Below are 14646 nucleotides of genomic sequence, written 5' to 3' on the forward strand. Positions count from 1 at the left end.
AGGAAAGAGACTCATGCTCCTGACTCAGGTGAATTCACACTGGAATCCTGGGGCCAGCCCCCACCTGGCCTGGAGCCTCAGTCTTCTCTGCCCTTTAGCTTCCCCAAGAAGAGGCACATGGAGGCAAAACGTAGCTGCTTGAGAGGAGATCTAGACCAGGGCAACAATTCATGAAATTTTACAGCTAGAGCGACCAGTGGCAACCCACCAGCCGGCCCACCTGGAGAGCCCAGAAAGAAATGGGACCTGCCCACAGTCACACAGCCACCAGCAGTGAGCCAAGAACAAGAGCCTGATGGGGTCACTTCCCTTTTCTAAACCTCAGTTTCCAATTTTAAACCAGTGATGAAAAACCCTGGGACACCACTCAGAAACGGTGACGCACTGTGAAAGGCAGTAATACGGGCTGTCCCCACGGCCTGGGGGTCTGGGTGGGGGTGGGGTGGAGCGGGTGAGTCGAGGTGAGGGCAGCAGCACTCACGACTTTCAGGGGACTCTCCCAGCTCGTTCACTCTGGCCTCTCCCCAGAGGCCCAGGCCGCAGAGTTGAGGAGGATGCCCATTAAGTATCAGAGTTATTTAAAAGCCACTTGTCCCCCACCCCCCTCAGTGTGGCCTCTGCTGACTGAATGGAGAAAATGGATCTTGGGCCTATGGATATTCCCCTGTCTCACAGCAGTGGGGGCAGGGGAGTGAGAAATGGGAACAGCAAAGCCTGCAGTGGAGTCTTCCTCTCCCGCCAGCGTGGAAGCCACACAGCAGGAGAGAACCTGGGGCCTGGCCCACTACCTAATGACTGGGCTCCATCAGGTCAGCCCCACCCAGCTGCTCCTCTGCTTGCCTCAGTGGAAGGGGGAGCAGAGGGAAGGGAGGCTATAGCATCACCTTGGGGAGAGCCCCCTGTCCTATCACCACTTACTAGTTGGGGTGGAGCCAAGTTCAAGGTCACACACTGAGAAGGATGGGGCACCAACTCCAGCAAATCACAGTACTACCTCCCCTTCCGTGACCCCCATTTGTAAAAGGTCAAGGGGCACCAACTCAAAAGTGTTCCAAGACCACCACCACACACACACACACATACACACACACTTCTTTGCAGACAAAGAAACTTAGATCTGGAAAGGTAGATTTGCCACAAACCCCTCTGCAAGACAAACTGGAGTGGGAGAAAGATGGGGAAGGGGCTACCTGCTGGGTGACCTCAGGGAAGTTGCCAAACCTCTCCAGGCTTCCCACCAAGAAAGTGGACCTCACAGAGGGCACAGTCTTCATGGGGTGAGAAGAACCCCAGTGGAGGAGCTAAAATAGGGGAGGGAATAGCACCTTGGACTGCTGAGAGGGGATCTGGGGCCCAGTGGGATAATAAATTCAGGAACTGGGGTCCAGAGTAGCTGATACGGGGCATCCTCAACCCAGCACAGGGTGCAGCTGGGGTGACTCACTTGTTGAATCCAAAGGAAACCCAGAGGGCCTGAGCTCTTTGCCCACAGGCTCCCAGGAGACCTGACCCAGCCACACCCCCCAGAGAGCACCTAGGACGGGGAAGGCTGCGGCAAAGGAGACAGTGGGAAACGTGAGCTCCCATCAGGCTCCGGTCCAGTCGGCTTTGCAACCCTGGGAAAAAGCACTTAGCCTTTCTGGGCCATGTCTCCTGGTGTAAAGTGGGGATCCTCACCTAGCCTGCCTCACAGGACTGGGATGATCAAGCCAGAGATGTTTAAGTCATTATTTCATTCCATAAATGTTCCCTAGTGCCTTGTCCATGCTGAGCTCCGAGTGGCGTGCTGACAATACAGGAAATCAGGCAGGTCCTGAGCCCCGACTGCTGACAATCAGGGGCTGCGGGGCAGCTCTAGCCCTCTGACCCGGAAGTGAAATTCGAAGGACAGAAGAGAGCTTTGAAGGCTTCCTGGAGGGGGCAGAACTCAAGCTGAGCCCTGAGGGGCAGTAGGCTGGACTGGAGAAAAGCTGAGGGGAGGGAGCACCCCTGGTGGGACAAACAGTCTGAGCAAAGATACTTCCACTGGATGCCTCAGGGAATAAACATGCAGCCTCCAATGCAGCTGGGCATACATTTATTGAGTGCCTACTGTATGCTGAACACTGACAGCCCTAAGAAGGACAGGGCTGTTCCTCCAGGGAACAGACTTGGCTCCAGGGGCCACGTGGACAGAGAAGGGAACCAAGAGGAGAAGGCGGGGAGGAGGCCAGGTAGACGCAAACAGACAGCGAGAGGCAGTTTTTACTACGTGCCATGAATGTGCTGTGTTGGGGAGAGTGGAAGAGGAAATGAGGCAAAAATGACACGGGAGCCGATTAGTCCCAGAAAGGGGCAATGCCTCATCCAGAGCCGCAGGGTGGGTGCTAGGCCCCCAGACCCTAGGTGACACGGCTTTTCTTGTTTCAAAGCACTTTCCATTTACTTTATCACGACGTCCTTGAGAGGACTAGGAAGGACAGGAATTCAGAAGCCCACCAACTTTCCAGAAGTCGATGCTGACAGTGCAGCGGCAGGGAGAGGTCCAAGGGCACACCAGCCCCACCCCAGCATCCGTTCCTGGCCTCAAGCTCCCTGGGGTCAGGATGAAATTTCCCGATGGTGCTGGACCCTCTCAGATGCAGCCACCACCTTGGACAAAGCCCTGGGCAAGGACCCTGGGGCCAGGTTACCAGGCAAAGCCCTGACAACCACTGGCTTTGAGGCAAGTTCCTGGCCCTCTGCCCTCGATTTCCCCATTTATAAAGCGCAGTCATTGCCCTGTGCTCTGGTGCCTAAGGGTTCTTGGTTCTCTTTGAGTCTTCTTTTCCCGATTGAGGTGTCTAGCACTCCCCAATCAAGGCTGCCTACTGCCCTGCAGCCCTTTCATGGTTGAGGGGACATCAGCCCACCAGGAGCCAATCACCACCGGGCTCTGGGGAGAGGGCCCTTACCTTGGAAGTTAGGCTGTGATTCCTCAGAGGCTGGAAGCGAAAGGGGCTCTACGCAGCGGGACAGGGAAGCAGAGACCTTTTCGTTCACTCCGTCATTCATTCAGCTACAAACGTCTACGGCACGCTGCCTTGTGCTAGCCGCTGTAGTAGAAACACAACAGGGAAGAAGAGCCTGTGCCTCCCTCTGGGGAAATGTCAGAGTTGGGGCTTGGAGCTGACGTGGTCCAGGGCTGGGGGGGAGTACAAGAGCTGAGTGAGGACCCAGCCCCAAAGGCTGTATGAGAAAAGCCACCACAGTTGGTTACCTCCACAGACCAAGGGCAGGTGGGGGGCAGGAGTAGGCTCAGAGTGTGTTGGCCAGTCTCTGGGTGCACATGCTTGCACGCATGGGTCCGTAAGCTTGCCCCTCCCAGAACATACCCAGGAACCTGCACGGGCCCAGAAGTACAAATGTTCAAGTATGAATGTACTTATGATTCCGGGACATACACCGGGATGCACTCAAATCTGTGTTCCTATGTGTCCGTGTGCGAATGAACCTCTGTGTGCTTGCATGAGACACACCCGCGCCTGCCTTGAACCCTGCACAAGTTTACACAAGCCTTCCTATGCATGTGTGTACACATTCAAGTGGGTATGAGTCTGTGTGGACTGACAGGTGGACAGCCTCACATGTACATGTGTGCAGACATGCCCAGTCATGCCTGTGCAAGTTACTGTTCTCATGGCCAATACCTGGGAGAGAGGGAAGGGCCAGCTCCCCCCTCCCAGGCCCCCAGCATCAACAACCCTGGTCCTTAACATTGATCCTTGCCAGAGACCCAAGCCACAGCAGGGTCTGCCACTTCTCCTTAAGTGTTATTGATCTGTTAAATATAACCTCAGGGAAGGAGTCAACCCAACAATCGTCCCTAATTCAGGAGAAAGAGACTAACTGATTCTTAGGTGGGGGGAGCCTCTATCCCAACCAGCTCTGCTGACACCAGAATGGCCTGCAGGATCAAGTGTCAGTCTCTCCGGCCTGAATAATTCATGCCAAGGCCAGGAGCACTCCCTTCCCAGGAGCCTGTTCCTTTAAGTCAGGTCTGGAGCTTCCCAGTTCTGCAAAAAAAAAAAAAAAAAGAAAAGAAAAAAGAAAACCATCCAGAACTAAACAAACCCATAAACAGCTCATCCCTGAACCCCCATAGCTTGACTCCCCACTCCACGCTGCAAAATCTGCTCCTGTTCTCCCTACCACTGGAACCCCAAACCCTCCACCCATTCATTACTTATAGGTGGGCCACCATGGGGGAGAGGAGGGATGGTGTCCAACCCAGGGTCCTGAGACCCAGTAGAATAGTCTAGTGAGGTGTCTGCCTAGGAGCTGGGGCAGGGAGGGGACAGCAAAGAGCTGAATCACCACACCCACTGGTCCCAAGGCCTGGGAGAGCGGTCGGAGGAGGAGTCCAGCCTAGTGGAGAAAACCGGATGAAAGAACTCCCGGCTTAGCAGCCAGTGAGTTGGGAGCGAGGGGGAAGCGGAGGGGATGTCGCTGATTTTCGCAGGTGGGGTGGGACGGGGTCAAGAAAACGCTACTCCCATCAGACTCGCAGTGGTGGTAACCCAGACAGGCCTAATGTAACCGGGGTCGACGTGGAGGGGGCCGGAGGCTGGGGATTTTCCAGTCTCTCCTTGCACAGCTCTCTCTCCTAGATCACAGAGATTAGGAAGAGGCTGAAAAATGAGTAACTTTCTCAGCCCACTCCTCATCACTGCTTGAGCTTTTAGGGGGGGCCGCTCAAGTCCTGCCCCCCCAATTCTCATTCGGTGGTGCTGACCCACCTGCCTGCTCTCCTCAGTCCGGCCCAGCCCCACAGGTGCCAGAGAGGGAGGAAGAAGGAACCAGCTTAAACATGGGAAGTGGAGGAGATGAGGCATTGAGAACCTGGGAGAGCCAAACTTCTCAGCAGACCCGGAGCCCGAGAAGGGGAGAGAGAAAGCACAGCAGCCAAAAGCCCAGATTCTCGGTAGCCTCCCACCCCGCCTCTCTGCGAGGAGGGCACGGAGACTCCGCTGGGGGCGGAGGAGGAGGCTGGGAGGCGGGGAGGGGGGGGAAGGCAAACCCTGCCCACTCGGCTCCAAGCCCGGAACGGCCGCGGAAGCCGGAGGCCAGCGCGCAGGGCGAGTAGGGCACCGGGGGCGGGGGGCTCCGCTCCCCGCCTGACCCCTCTCGCTCCAGCCAGGAAAGGGAAGGCTCCTCGGATTTTAGAGCCAGTGGACAGACCGACCGCGACTGCCAGCATCTGCAGGTCAAGAACTTGCCCCACCCGCCCCCTCCCCGCCCCCAAGGCGCTCCAAACTCACTGGTGAGCGCAGCGGCCCGGTCGCTGGATGCGGGGGCCGCCACGATGGCCCCGCGCTCGGGACAGCCGGAGCCAAGGGGGTCGCTGCTACAGGGGCTGCTGCTCGTGGCGGCGGCGCTGAGCCAGCCCGCTGCGCCCTGTCCCTTCCAGTGCTACTGCTTCGGCGGCCCCAAGCTGCTGTTGCGCTGCGCGTCGGGCGCCGAGCTCCGGCAGCCGCCACGGGACGTGCCGCCCGACGCGCGCAACCTCACCATCGTGGGCGCCAACCTGACGGTGCTGCGCGCTGCCGCCTTCGCCGGCGGGGACGCGGACGGGGAGGAGGTGGCGGCGGGCGGCGTGCGCCTGCCGTTACTGACCGCTCTGCGCCTCACGCACAACAACATCGAGGTGGTGGAGGACGGCGCCTTCGACGGGCTGCCTAGTCTGGCGGCGCTCGACCTGAGCCACAACCCGCTGCGCGCCCTGGGCGCCGGCGCTTTCCGCGGGCTGCCGACGCTACGCTCGCTGCAGCTCAACCACGCGCTGGCGCTGGGCGGCCCCGCGCTGCTGGCCGCGCTAGACGCCGCGCTCGTCCCGCTGGACGAGCTGCGCCTCCTGGGCCTGGCGGACAACGCACTGAGCCGCCTGCCGCCTGCCGCGCTGCGCCTGCCGCACCTCGAGCAGCTGGACGCGCGCCTCAACAAGCTGGCCGGTCTGGGCCCCGACGACCTGCGCGCACTCGAGCGCGATGGCGGCCTGCCCGCGCCGCGCCTGCTGCTGGCCGACAACCCTCTGCGCTGCGGCTGTGCCGCGCGCCCCCTGCTGGCCTGGCTGCGTAACGCCACGGAGCGCGTCCCCGACGCGCGGCGCCTGCGGTGCACCGCCCCGAGGCAGCTGCACGACCGGTCTTTCCTGGACCTGGACGAGGTGCAGCTGCGCTGCGCGGACCGCGACGCCGAAGGTCGAGGGGAAGAAGTAGAACTCACCGGCCCGGAGCTGGAAGCTTCCTATGTCTTCTTCGGGCTGGTGCTGGCGCTCATCGGCCTCATCTTCTTAATGGTGCTCTACCTAAACCGCCGCGGCATCCAGCGCTGGATGCGCAACTTGCGTGAGGCCTGCCGGGACCAGATGGAGGGCTACCACTACCGCTACGAACAAGATGCCGACCCGCGCCGTGCGCCCGCCCCAGCTGCCCCCGCCGGCTCCCGCGCCACTTCCCCGAGCTCGGGCCTCTGAGCTTTGCCTGTTCGAGGTTGGGGGTGCCCCTGCCAGCTTATGACTTTACTGGGGCTACCTGGCCTGAAGCAGTGGGTATGGGACACCCGCGAGCTTGGGGCTTTTGAGACTTGCCCCTGACCTGCCATAAGACCTTTGAATTCTAGCATTATCCCCGTCCCACCCACCCCCACACACACCTGGAGACTCCCAAACTCCCTTCTTCCCAGCCTCTGAGAACTCTCACCATCAAAGACCCAGATACCCCACTTCTAATTCCAGAAACCTACCCACCCATCCCAGGCTCCGGACCCATCAACTCCCCTCACCCCCTTTTAAGACTCAGCTAGAGACCTTGTCCTAAAATCCAAAAGCCCTGAGATTTCATCCACCAAACTCTTCCTGAGCCCTTACTCTCAGCAGGAAACACCCTAAACTTCATGGACCCCCATCTCCAGCTTGGAGCCCTCACTTTCCTTCCCAGAGCTCGGGCTCTCAAATCTCATTCTGGTCTCAGAAGCAGAGCACTCCTACGAAAAGGTTTTGGTGGACTTTGAGCCTTTTTTCTCATACCAGAGCTCTGAGCCCTCCATCCTGCATATACACCCCATCCTGGGGTTCGGAAGTGTTGGGCACTCTCCCCTAGTCAAAGGGTGCGTTACATACTGCCCACCACCCCCGCTCTGGCTCGGGCCCCTCCCTTCTTCCGCCCCTGCTTGGGGCTCAGCTCCCTTGGTCTCTCCCATCCCAGAGACAGGCGCACACTGCATAGCCTTAGTGTGGAGCCAATCCTCAGCCTTTGCCGCGGGGCTCTTATCCCCCAGCACTCAGTGTTTGCCCCAACCTCAGACTCAGCTCTTCACCCTGATCTGATCTGAGTTACAACCCCTGTCCAAGTCTTAGGCTCTTGATTCCACCCATACCCATAGCTTACCCTCAATATTCAGCCCTCCCACTCACTACTAGGTCAGGGTCCAATGAGGAATCCATTCCTGAAATGTGCTCACCCTTTTTACCTCCTAAAATGAACTCTCCAGCCCTGCAAGACAGGTGCAGGTGCCACACACCCCCATCCATACTGGCGGGTCCCCATGGGGAAAGGAGATTCCCGGGGGTGCAAAGTCGGGCCTCAGAACCAGGGTCACCCACCCACCCACCGTGGCCTCCGTGAGGGGCAAGGAAGGAGGCTCTGAAGGGCTGGGAGCTGCTGCGTGCGTGCTGTTTCCCACCCATGTGTCTCCTCCCCTAAGGGTTTCTTGCTGCCATGTTCCCTACCCCCCCACTCCATGTCTTCTGGAAGAAGAAGGGGGTCTCGCCTCCTGTCTCAGGCACATGCCCTTTTGTTCAGGGTCAGAGCTGCAGCGACTTGCCTTCTGCATGATCCCAAAGCACAATTGGTGAGTGGGGAGGCGGGTGCCTCTCCCTGACTCCCACCCCTTGGTCAGGCAGAATGGCTGGCCTGTGCTGCTTCTGCACACAGGAAGTCACCCTCCTTCAACACACTGGTTGAGGCCTGCCTTCTCACCCCTACCCAAGAAATCTGGATGTCCCTCGGGCAGTTTTCTATAAAGTCTGCAATAATCTCTGATACTCTGCTCTTGTAAGTCCTGCCGTGTCATTCCTGCCGACCTTGGGGCATTGAAGGGGCTGGAGGGGATACTTGGGGGGAGGGGCATTTTGGACCTCCCTAAGGTGCAGTGACCCTTGGTGTCTTCTCCTGGACTGTGGGAAAGGAGATGGGCTCTGACTGCACAGAGCAGGACGGAGGCTAGGTCCGTAGACTTCCCATTGGGATGGCACTGCTCTCCAAGCTGGGCTGCGTTTTATCCTCTGAGATGGGGTCATACACAGCCAGGGCGGGAGCCTATGCTCCCTCTACATCCTCTTACCCTTCCATTTGTCATCACGGCGGCGGGGAAGGGGTGGGGGGATGAGGTTGGACTGATAAATGCTAGCATCGCATGAGGCTACTAGGGAGGAATTCCAGCCACAGAGAACTGAGTCAGTTAATTCAGACAAGAAGGATGGCTCATTATTTGCTGCTTTGGCATCAATCCCTCTGACGAATTATCTGATACTCCCTTTACCCTTTGTCATGCCACAGTCTCCTGGCTAGAGGTGTAGGAACTGCCCCCTTGAGTATGTGAGAGGCTGGGAGGAGAAGCAGCCTCGAGGTGGGGGTGGATAAAATGGCTCCTTGGGATATGTTGGAGCAAGGGCTGGTCCAGTGGGGCCAGGCTAAGAGGCCTATCTCCTGCCTCAGGTTCCCCGGGCTGGGTTGTTTCATACTGAGGATCTCAGAGCCCTGGAACCACGTGGCGGAAGTCCAGACCTCTGGCATTTCAGAATTTTAGGGCTACATCATCCTAGAATATGTGCGTTCTAAACATTGAAAAGGACCTCAGGGGTAATGTGGGAGCCCTCTCCCAAGCCACCTCAGTAAGGAGCACCCTCTCTCAGTAAGGTGCTCACTCCTGTCTTTCCAGGAGCATCCGCTTCAGAGCCAGAGGCATCAGCCTGGGACTTCCTGACAGTCCAGCCCCAGCTTTGCCTTGGGGCCAGGAGCACAGCTCACCCCAGGAGAGCTCTCTGCAGAGTCGGGGCCAGTGCAGGCGTCCTATCTTCTCCTAGCAGATCCCCTACCCCGTCATTCCTCATGAGAAGGGATTACATTCTCTTGAGGCATTCCTATCTCTCAGTGACCTTCAAAGGGCAATCCTCCAGGACAAAGTAGTGGCTGTGTCTCTAACGTGGTTAGAGAACTGTCTTTAACAGGTCACCTCCCCAGTTCCAAAGACGTGCTCTCTGATGATATGACCAAAGGCTGCAATAAGCCCTGGCAAATAAAACTTGCTGTTAGTTGTGGGTTTGTTGTCAGCAAACATCTTTGAGGGTTTATTTGAGAGCTGCTACTAAGCTAAGTATCCAATCAGTAGTTGTCAAAAATCAAACAATTGAGAGCGTCATGTATGCCAGTTGACATTTTTAACCGTAGTGCTCATTAAATGCCGTCTCTGGGCTGCCATCCTCCTTGTAGCCTATTAGTGACCTTCGGTCTGACGGGACTCTCGCTATGTCGCCAGGGCCTCCAGCCTTGCCTCCTCTGCAAATCCAGGCATTCACTCAGCCTCTGCTGAGTACAACTTTTCCAGTGCCAGAGAAGCTAATGACCTGGGGGAGGAGTCATATGTAATCAAGGTTTGGAGAAAAGAAGTCAAGTCCCAGGAAACTGAAAGTTTAGAGTGAGGACCCCTGACCCAACCTAGAGGAAGTCACGTTTGAGTGGGTGTTAAAGGATGAGTAGGAGTTTGCAGAACAGAGAATGATCTGCAGGCAGGAAGATCTTGTCAGAGAATTGGAGAAGACCGTCCCTGCCTGGGAGTAGGTAGGAGGATGTACGTGAGTAAGATGGATCTGCTTCCCTTGCGTTCTCTACTGGGGGGCAGTAGAGGGACCTCCACCTTCAGAGAAGTCAGGGACGTGGAGAGGTGTGATAGAAGATCCCTTATAGGAAAAGGTGAGATGGAGGGATCTGGCTGGTGCATATCCTCATGCCTCCCACCCCCTCCAGCCCCCCCCCTGTCAGCAGTGCCAAGTCTCCACCGCAAGGCCGGCCTCCCCCTTTAATCACACGCCGGGAATGCTGCCAGAAGGCTGAGGTGGGCAAGAGGCTGCAGGGGACTGCAGGGGCCAAGTGCCGGGGAGAAAAGTCCGCCCAGGAAGTCCCCTAGAGAGCAGGCACAGCAGAGAGCGGGAGAGGGAGAGAAAGGGTGTGTAACTCTCAGAGAAGTGATAGACGTGAGACCAGCTCTGTACTTTGAGAAACATGTCACTCCCCAGAATTCTGTGACCCTGTAAAAATTGTGAAATTTCCTCTCAAAAACAAAGGGAGCCATCTCCTTGAGTTTATTTCTGTGGCCCCTGCCCTCCCCTTGACCCTCAGGGAGGGCCCAGCTAGAGTCCAGAGGACGAGGTTTCAGCCTGAGCTCAGCGTGACTTGCTAAGTCATTTGGTCCTTATTCAGAAATCCTGGTTGAGATCTTGCTGTGTGCTGGGTGCTGGGGATTCAGCCGTGAACACGGCAGAGCCGGCTCCTGCCATCCCGGCCCAGGCTGACACTGAGCCTGGACAGCCCTGCCTGTCTCTGGCTCCAGGTTCCCCCTGTCCAGGCCGGGGTTGGACTTGTGACCTCCAGAGGCACTGCCTGCTCTCCCTGGAGCCCATCTCCTTCATCATTAAATCTCTGCCTGGCAGACTAATGTATGGGCATGGCCTTTCCCAGACTGGGAGAAGGGGGCAGGGGAAGTAAATATTCCCGGGACAATGCACTAGGCTCCTTCAGAGTCCCCGCCTCCACCCCCTCACTTCTCCCTCACCCCCAGCCCCCTTCCCTCAGTGCTACCTCAAGGCAATTTATCCAGGGCTGGCCAGTGCCATGCAGACCACCTCAACTAACCCTTCATTGCATTGGTGGGGAAACTGAGGCTCAGAAAGCCTGGCAGCCCTCCTCCAGGTCACACAGGGCATCAGGAGCAGAGCAGATCCAGGGCCCAGGATGCACCCTGGGGGCACCCCTGCTCTGCTCTGGATCTGACCATCTGACCCTTGCTGTCCCACCTCCTACCTCTGCATCTCCACCCCAGGGCTCCTGGCCTCTGGCAGCAGACCCGGGCCTGTGGTGGCCCGGAGATGGAAGAAGGAAGTAAACAAGGAAGGGGTGGAGAGGACTCTTCAGCTTCCATTAGCAGCTACCAGCAAGACTGAGAAACCCGCTTCAGCCTCCTGCAGGCAGAAACCCTGCTGGGGGATCCTTCTTGATGGTCCCAGGCATGAAACTCATTCTCCCTGGGCCTCTTCTCTCCACTGAGCTGCTGCTGAGATGCACCAGGGCCTGCTCTTGTCCTCAGTAAAGATGGGGTCACTCTGATAATGGAAGCACACGGGGGGCCCCTAACTAATGTGACCACACACACCAGGCAAGTTTGGACAGTGAAAGCAGCCACTATTAATAATTACATGGGGACAAGAATAAACTAGGACTGTTACCAGGCTGGTGGGCCTTGGACTCCAATGACTTTTGGAAAGCCCTGGGGGTGGGGAGGGGGGCGTGGAGAAGAAGTGCTAGACTGCTAGACTAGGTAGTCTGCCAGCGCTAGACAACTAATACACTCCCTGACCTTAACCCTGTCCTCCAGCCACACTCGACAGCGGCTTGAACGCTATTCTCCGGCAGCACCAAATTACTCAGATTTCTGTAACTGAGCCCAGGTGTTCCAAGCCCCGTGGCCTTGCTCACACAGCACACTCTGTCTGCCGGGGATGCCTTCCCGGCACTGACAGCATCGGGGCAGCTCGGGGCCGTCTGCTGTCCTTACCTCGCCCCCTTGCTCCTGTCACTGCACACCCCACCCCACCCCCAGACCTTATTTGTACGCATTGGTTTTCTGGCCCATTGTCAGCACCAGACCAGAAGGTCCCCACAGAGGCCCAGTTCCCTTTCGGGTCCCCAGTCCTGGTGCACAGAGATTTGTGAGCACTGTCCCTGCCCCACAGAAATCCACAGCACAGGGGGAGAAGCATCATGCAGGGTTTGTGGCTTCCTGCTGTTGTGTGTCAGACGCCCACTCCCTTTGATGCCCACAGTCCCCCCACCTCATTGAACGGAGGTTTCTGCTACGCGGTGGTGTACAGGGTCAGCTTCTTGGTGCGGCTGCTCAATCAAGTGAGAAAACAGAAGGAAAATACAACTTTAGAATATGTAATCATGCAAAACACAATTCAGCTTTTTGACTTTGACTTTGTAATACAGTTACAGTTTTCTGGCCCTCCTTCTGCTGTACTTGTCCAGGGTCCTATCTGATCAACGTGCTCCGGGGGCTCAGCCTAGGTTCCTTGCCTCCAGGAACTGAAGCGACATCTGTCGGCAGAGTAGTGAAGAAGCCAAACCCGTTTTAACTTTTCTTTGCATACGTGCGCCATCTGCTGGTGAAGATGAAAAAGTTCCTCTTTCATTTAGTCACAACCCATTCAAATATTTTAAGTGCCTACTATGTGCCAAGAACTGTGCTAGGAAGAAACTGAGGATACAGTATTGAAGAAAATGACAAGGTATAAGCCCTTATAAAATAATAATAGTAATAAATAACACATACATGCTTACTATGTGCCAAGGATTGTCCTAAGCCCTTAAGACATACTAACCCATTTTACCCTGATGACAATTCTGTGAAGTAGGTATTATTACTATTTCTACTTTGCAAATGAAGAAGGCACATAAAGATGAATAATGCGTCACGGCATGCTAATAAAGGGCCAATTTAGGCTTAGAACCCAGAGCCATGTGCTTAGGCTGTAAACAAGTAAATAAGCAACACACTTCCCAGGAGGGAAATAAACAGAGATGGGACAGCGAGGGGGAAGGGGGTCCTTTGAATGGGCAGTCAGGCACCACCTCCTGAGGGGTGGCTTGCCCTGAAGAATGGGAAGGAACACGCTTTGTAAAGAGTCCAGGAAAGATCAATCCAGGCAGAAGCAGCAGCAAGTGCAGTTTCTTCTTTGAGACTGAACGTTGAAACATCGAATGGGAGGCAAGCCCTGGCCATGCTGTCTCTAAATCTCTCTCCAGTTGGTTCTTCTGCTTCCCCACCTGGTCCCCGGCTCTGCATCCCTCAGCTGGATCCCTGCCCCAGTTCCTGTCTGGTCCCCTTGCCCCAGTTCCTGTCTGGTCCCCTTGCCCCAGTTCCTGTCTGGTCCCCCTGCCCCAGTTTCTCTCTGGTCCTCCTGCCTCAGCTCCTGTCTGGTCCCCCTGCCTCAGTTCCTGTTTGGTCCCCTTGCCCCAGTTCCTGTCTGGTCCCCCTGCCCCAGTTTCTCTCTGGTCCCCCTGCCTCAGTTCCTGTTTGGTCCCCTTGCCCCAGTTCCTGTCTGGTCCCCCTGCCCCAGTTTCTCTCTGGTCCCCCTGCCTCAGCTCCTGTCTGGTCCCCCTGCCTCAGTTCCTGTTTGGTCCCCTTGCCCCAGTTCCTATCTGGTCCCCCTGCCCCAGTTTCTCTCTGGTCCCCCTGCCTCAGCTCCTGTCTGGTCCCCCTGCCTCAGTTCCTGTTTGGTCCCCTTGCCCCAGTTCCTATCTGGTCCCCCTGCCCCAGTTTCTCTCTGGTCCCCCTGCCTCAGTTCCTGTTTGGTCCCCTTGCCCCAGTTCCTGTCTGGTCCCCCTGCCCCAGTTCCTCTATGGGTCCCCTGCCTCTAGTCTCTTGCTCTGGTCCATCCTCCACAACGCAGCAGAGTGACCCTAAAAATGCATGAATCTGATCCCTTTCATTGTCCTGCTTAAAGCCTGGCTCTTTGGACTGATTATCTGTAACCTCCCTCCCCATGGCCTTGGTCTGGTCCCATCTCCTGCCGGCTCTGCTTCCCTTCATCCTAGCTACATCAAAGTCCTAACAACTCCCTTAGGGCCCCAGGTTGTCTCACCCCCTGAAGCTGCCCAGGTGCCTTCCCTTCTACCAAGAATGTCCATAGCTTCTTCTCACCTGTCTAACTCCTCATCCTTCGAAACTCAAAGCAATTCCTCCTCCAGGAAGCCTGCTTTCTTCCCCATCTCATACGCCCCAGCTGTGCATGACAGCCCCTCCTCAGGGCTCTCATGGCAGGCCCGCAGTGAGTGCGTGTGGGCTGTCTCCAATACCACTCAACAGCAATTCTAACCCTTCGATCGGTCCTGCCTTATCCTCCTATGAATCTGTGGGCTCCTGGAAGATAGGGGGTGCCTCTGTTATTTCCGTGTCTTCAAGGCACAGCACAAGCCCCAGCAAATGGTACCTGCCCAGTAAACATCGTTTGTGGTCTTACAGTGGGCTATATATTGTTTAGTTTCTTTTTGTCCCACCCTTTTGCTTCTTTATTGAGGTACACATTTGCATAGAGTAAAATCCACTCTCTTTGGCACATAGTTGATTTGGACAATCAAGATATGGAACAGTTCCACCCCCCCCCCCAATCCCGCCTGCTGCCGCTTCGTAGCCACCCTCCTTCAACCGCAGCCAATGGCAACGAGGGTTCTGTTTACTGTCCCCATGGTTTTGTCTTTCCCAGAATGTCATGTAAGTAGAACTGCACAGGTTGTCCTTTTAAGTCAGGCTGCTTTCTCTTAGGGTAATGCATTCGAGATTCATCCCTGCTGT

The 14646-nt window shown here is 56.5% G+C and overlaps 1 protein-coding gene across 1 annotated transcript; it reads left to right on the forward strand.

Moving 5' to 3' along the window:
- Positions 1–5076: 5076 nt before the first annotated feature.
- Positions 5077–8097, forward strand: TPBGL (trophoblast glycoprotein like). Its single transcript, XM_053925899.2, has one exon. It carries the CDS (start codon positions 5324–5326, stop codon positions 6491–6493), a length of 1170 nt encoding a protein of 389 aa, XP_053781874.1. The 5' UTR covers positions 5077–5323; the 3' UTR covers positions 6494–8097.
- Positions 8098–14646: the final 6549 nt, after the last annotated feature.

Source organism: Desmodus rotundus, chromosome 5 (genome assembly GCF_022682495.2).
Source record: "Desmodus rotundus isolate HL8 chromosome 5, HLdesRot8A.1, whole genome shotgun sequence".
NCBI classification, from domain to species: domain Eukaryota; kingdom Metazoa; phylum Chordata; class Mammalia; order Chiroptera; family Phyllostomidae; genus Desmodus; species Desmodus rotundus.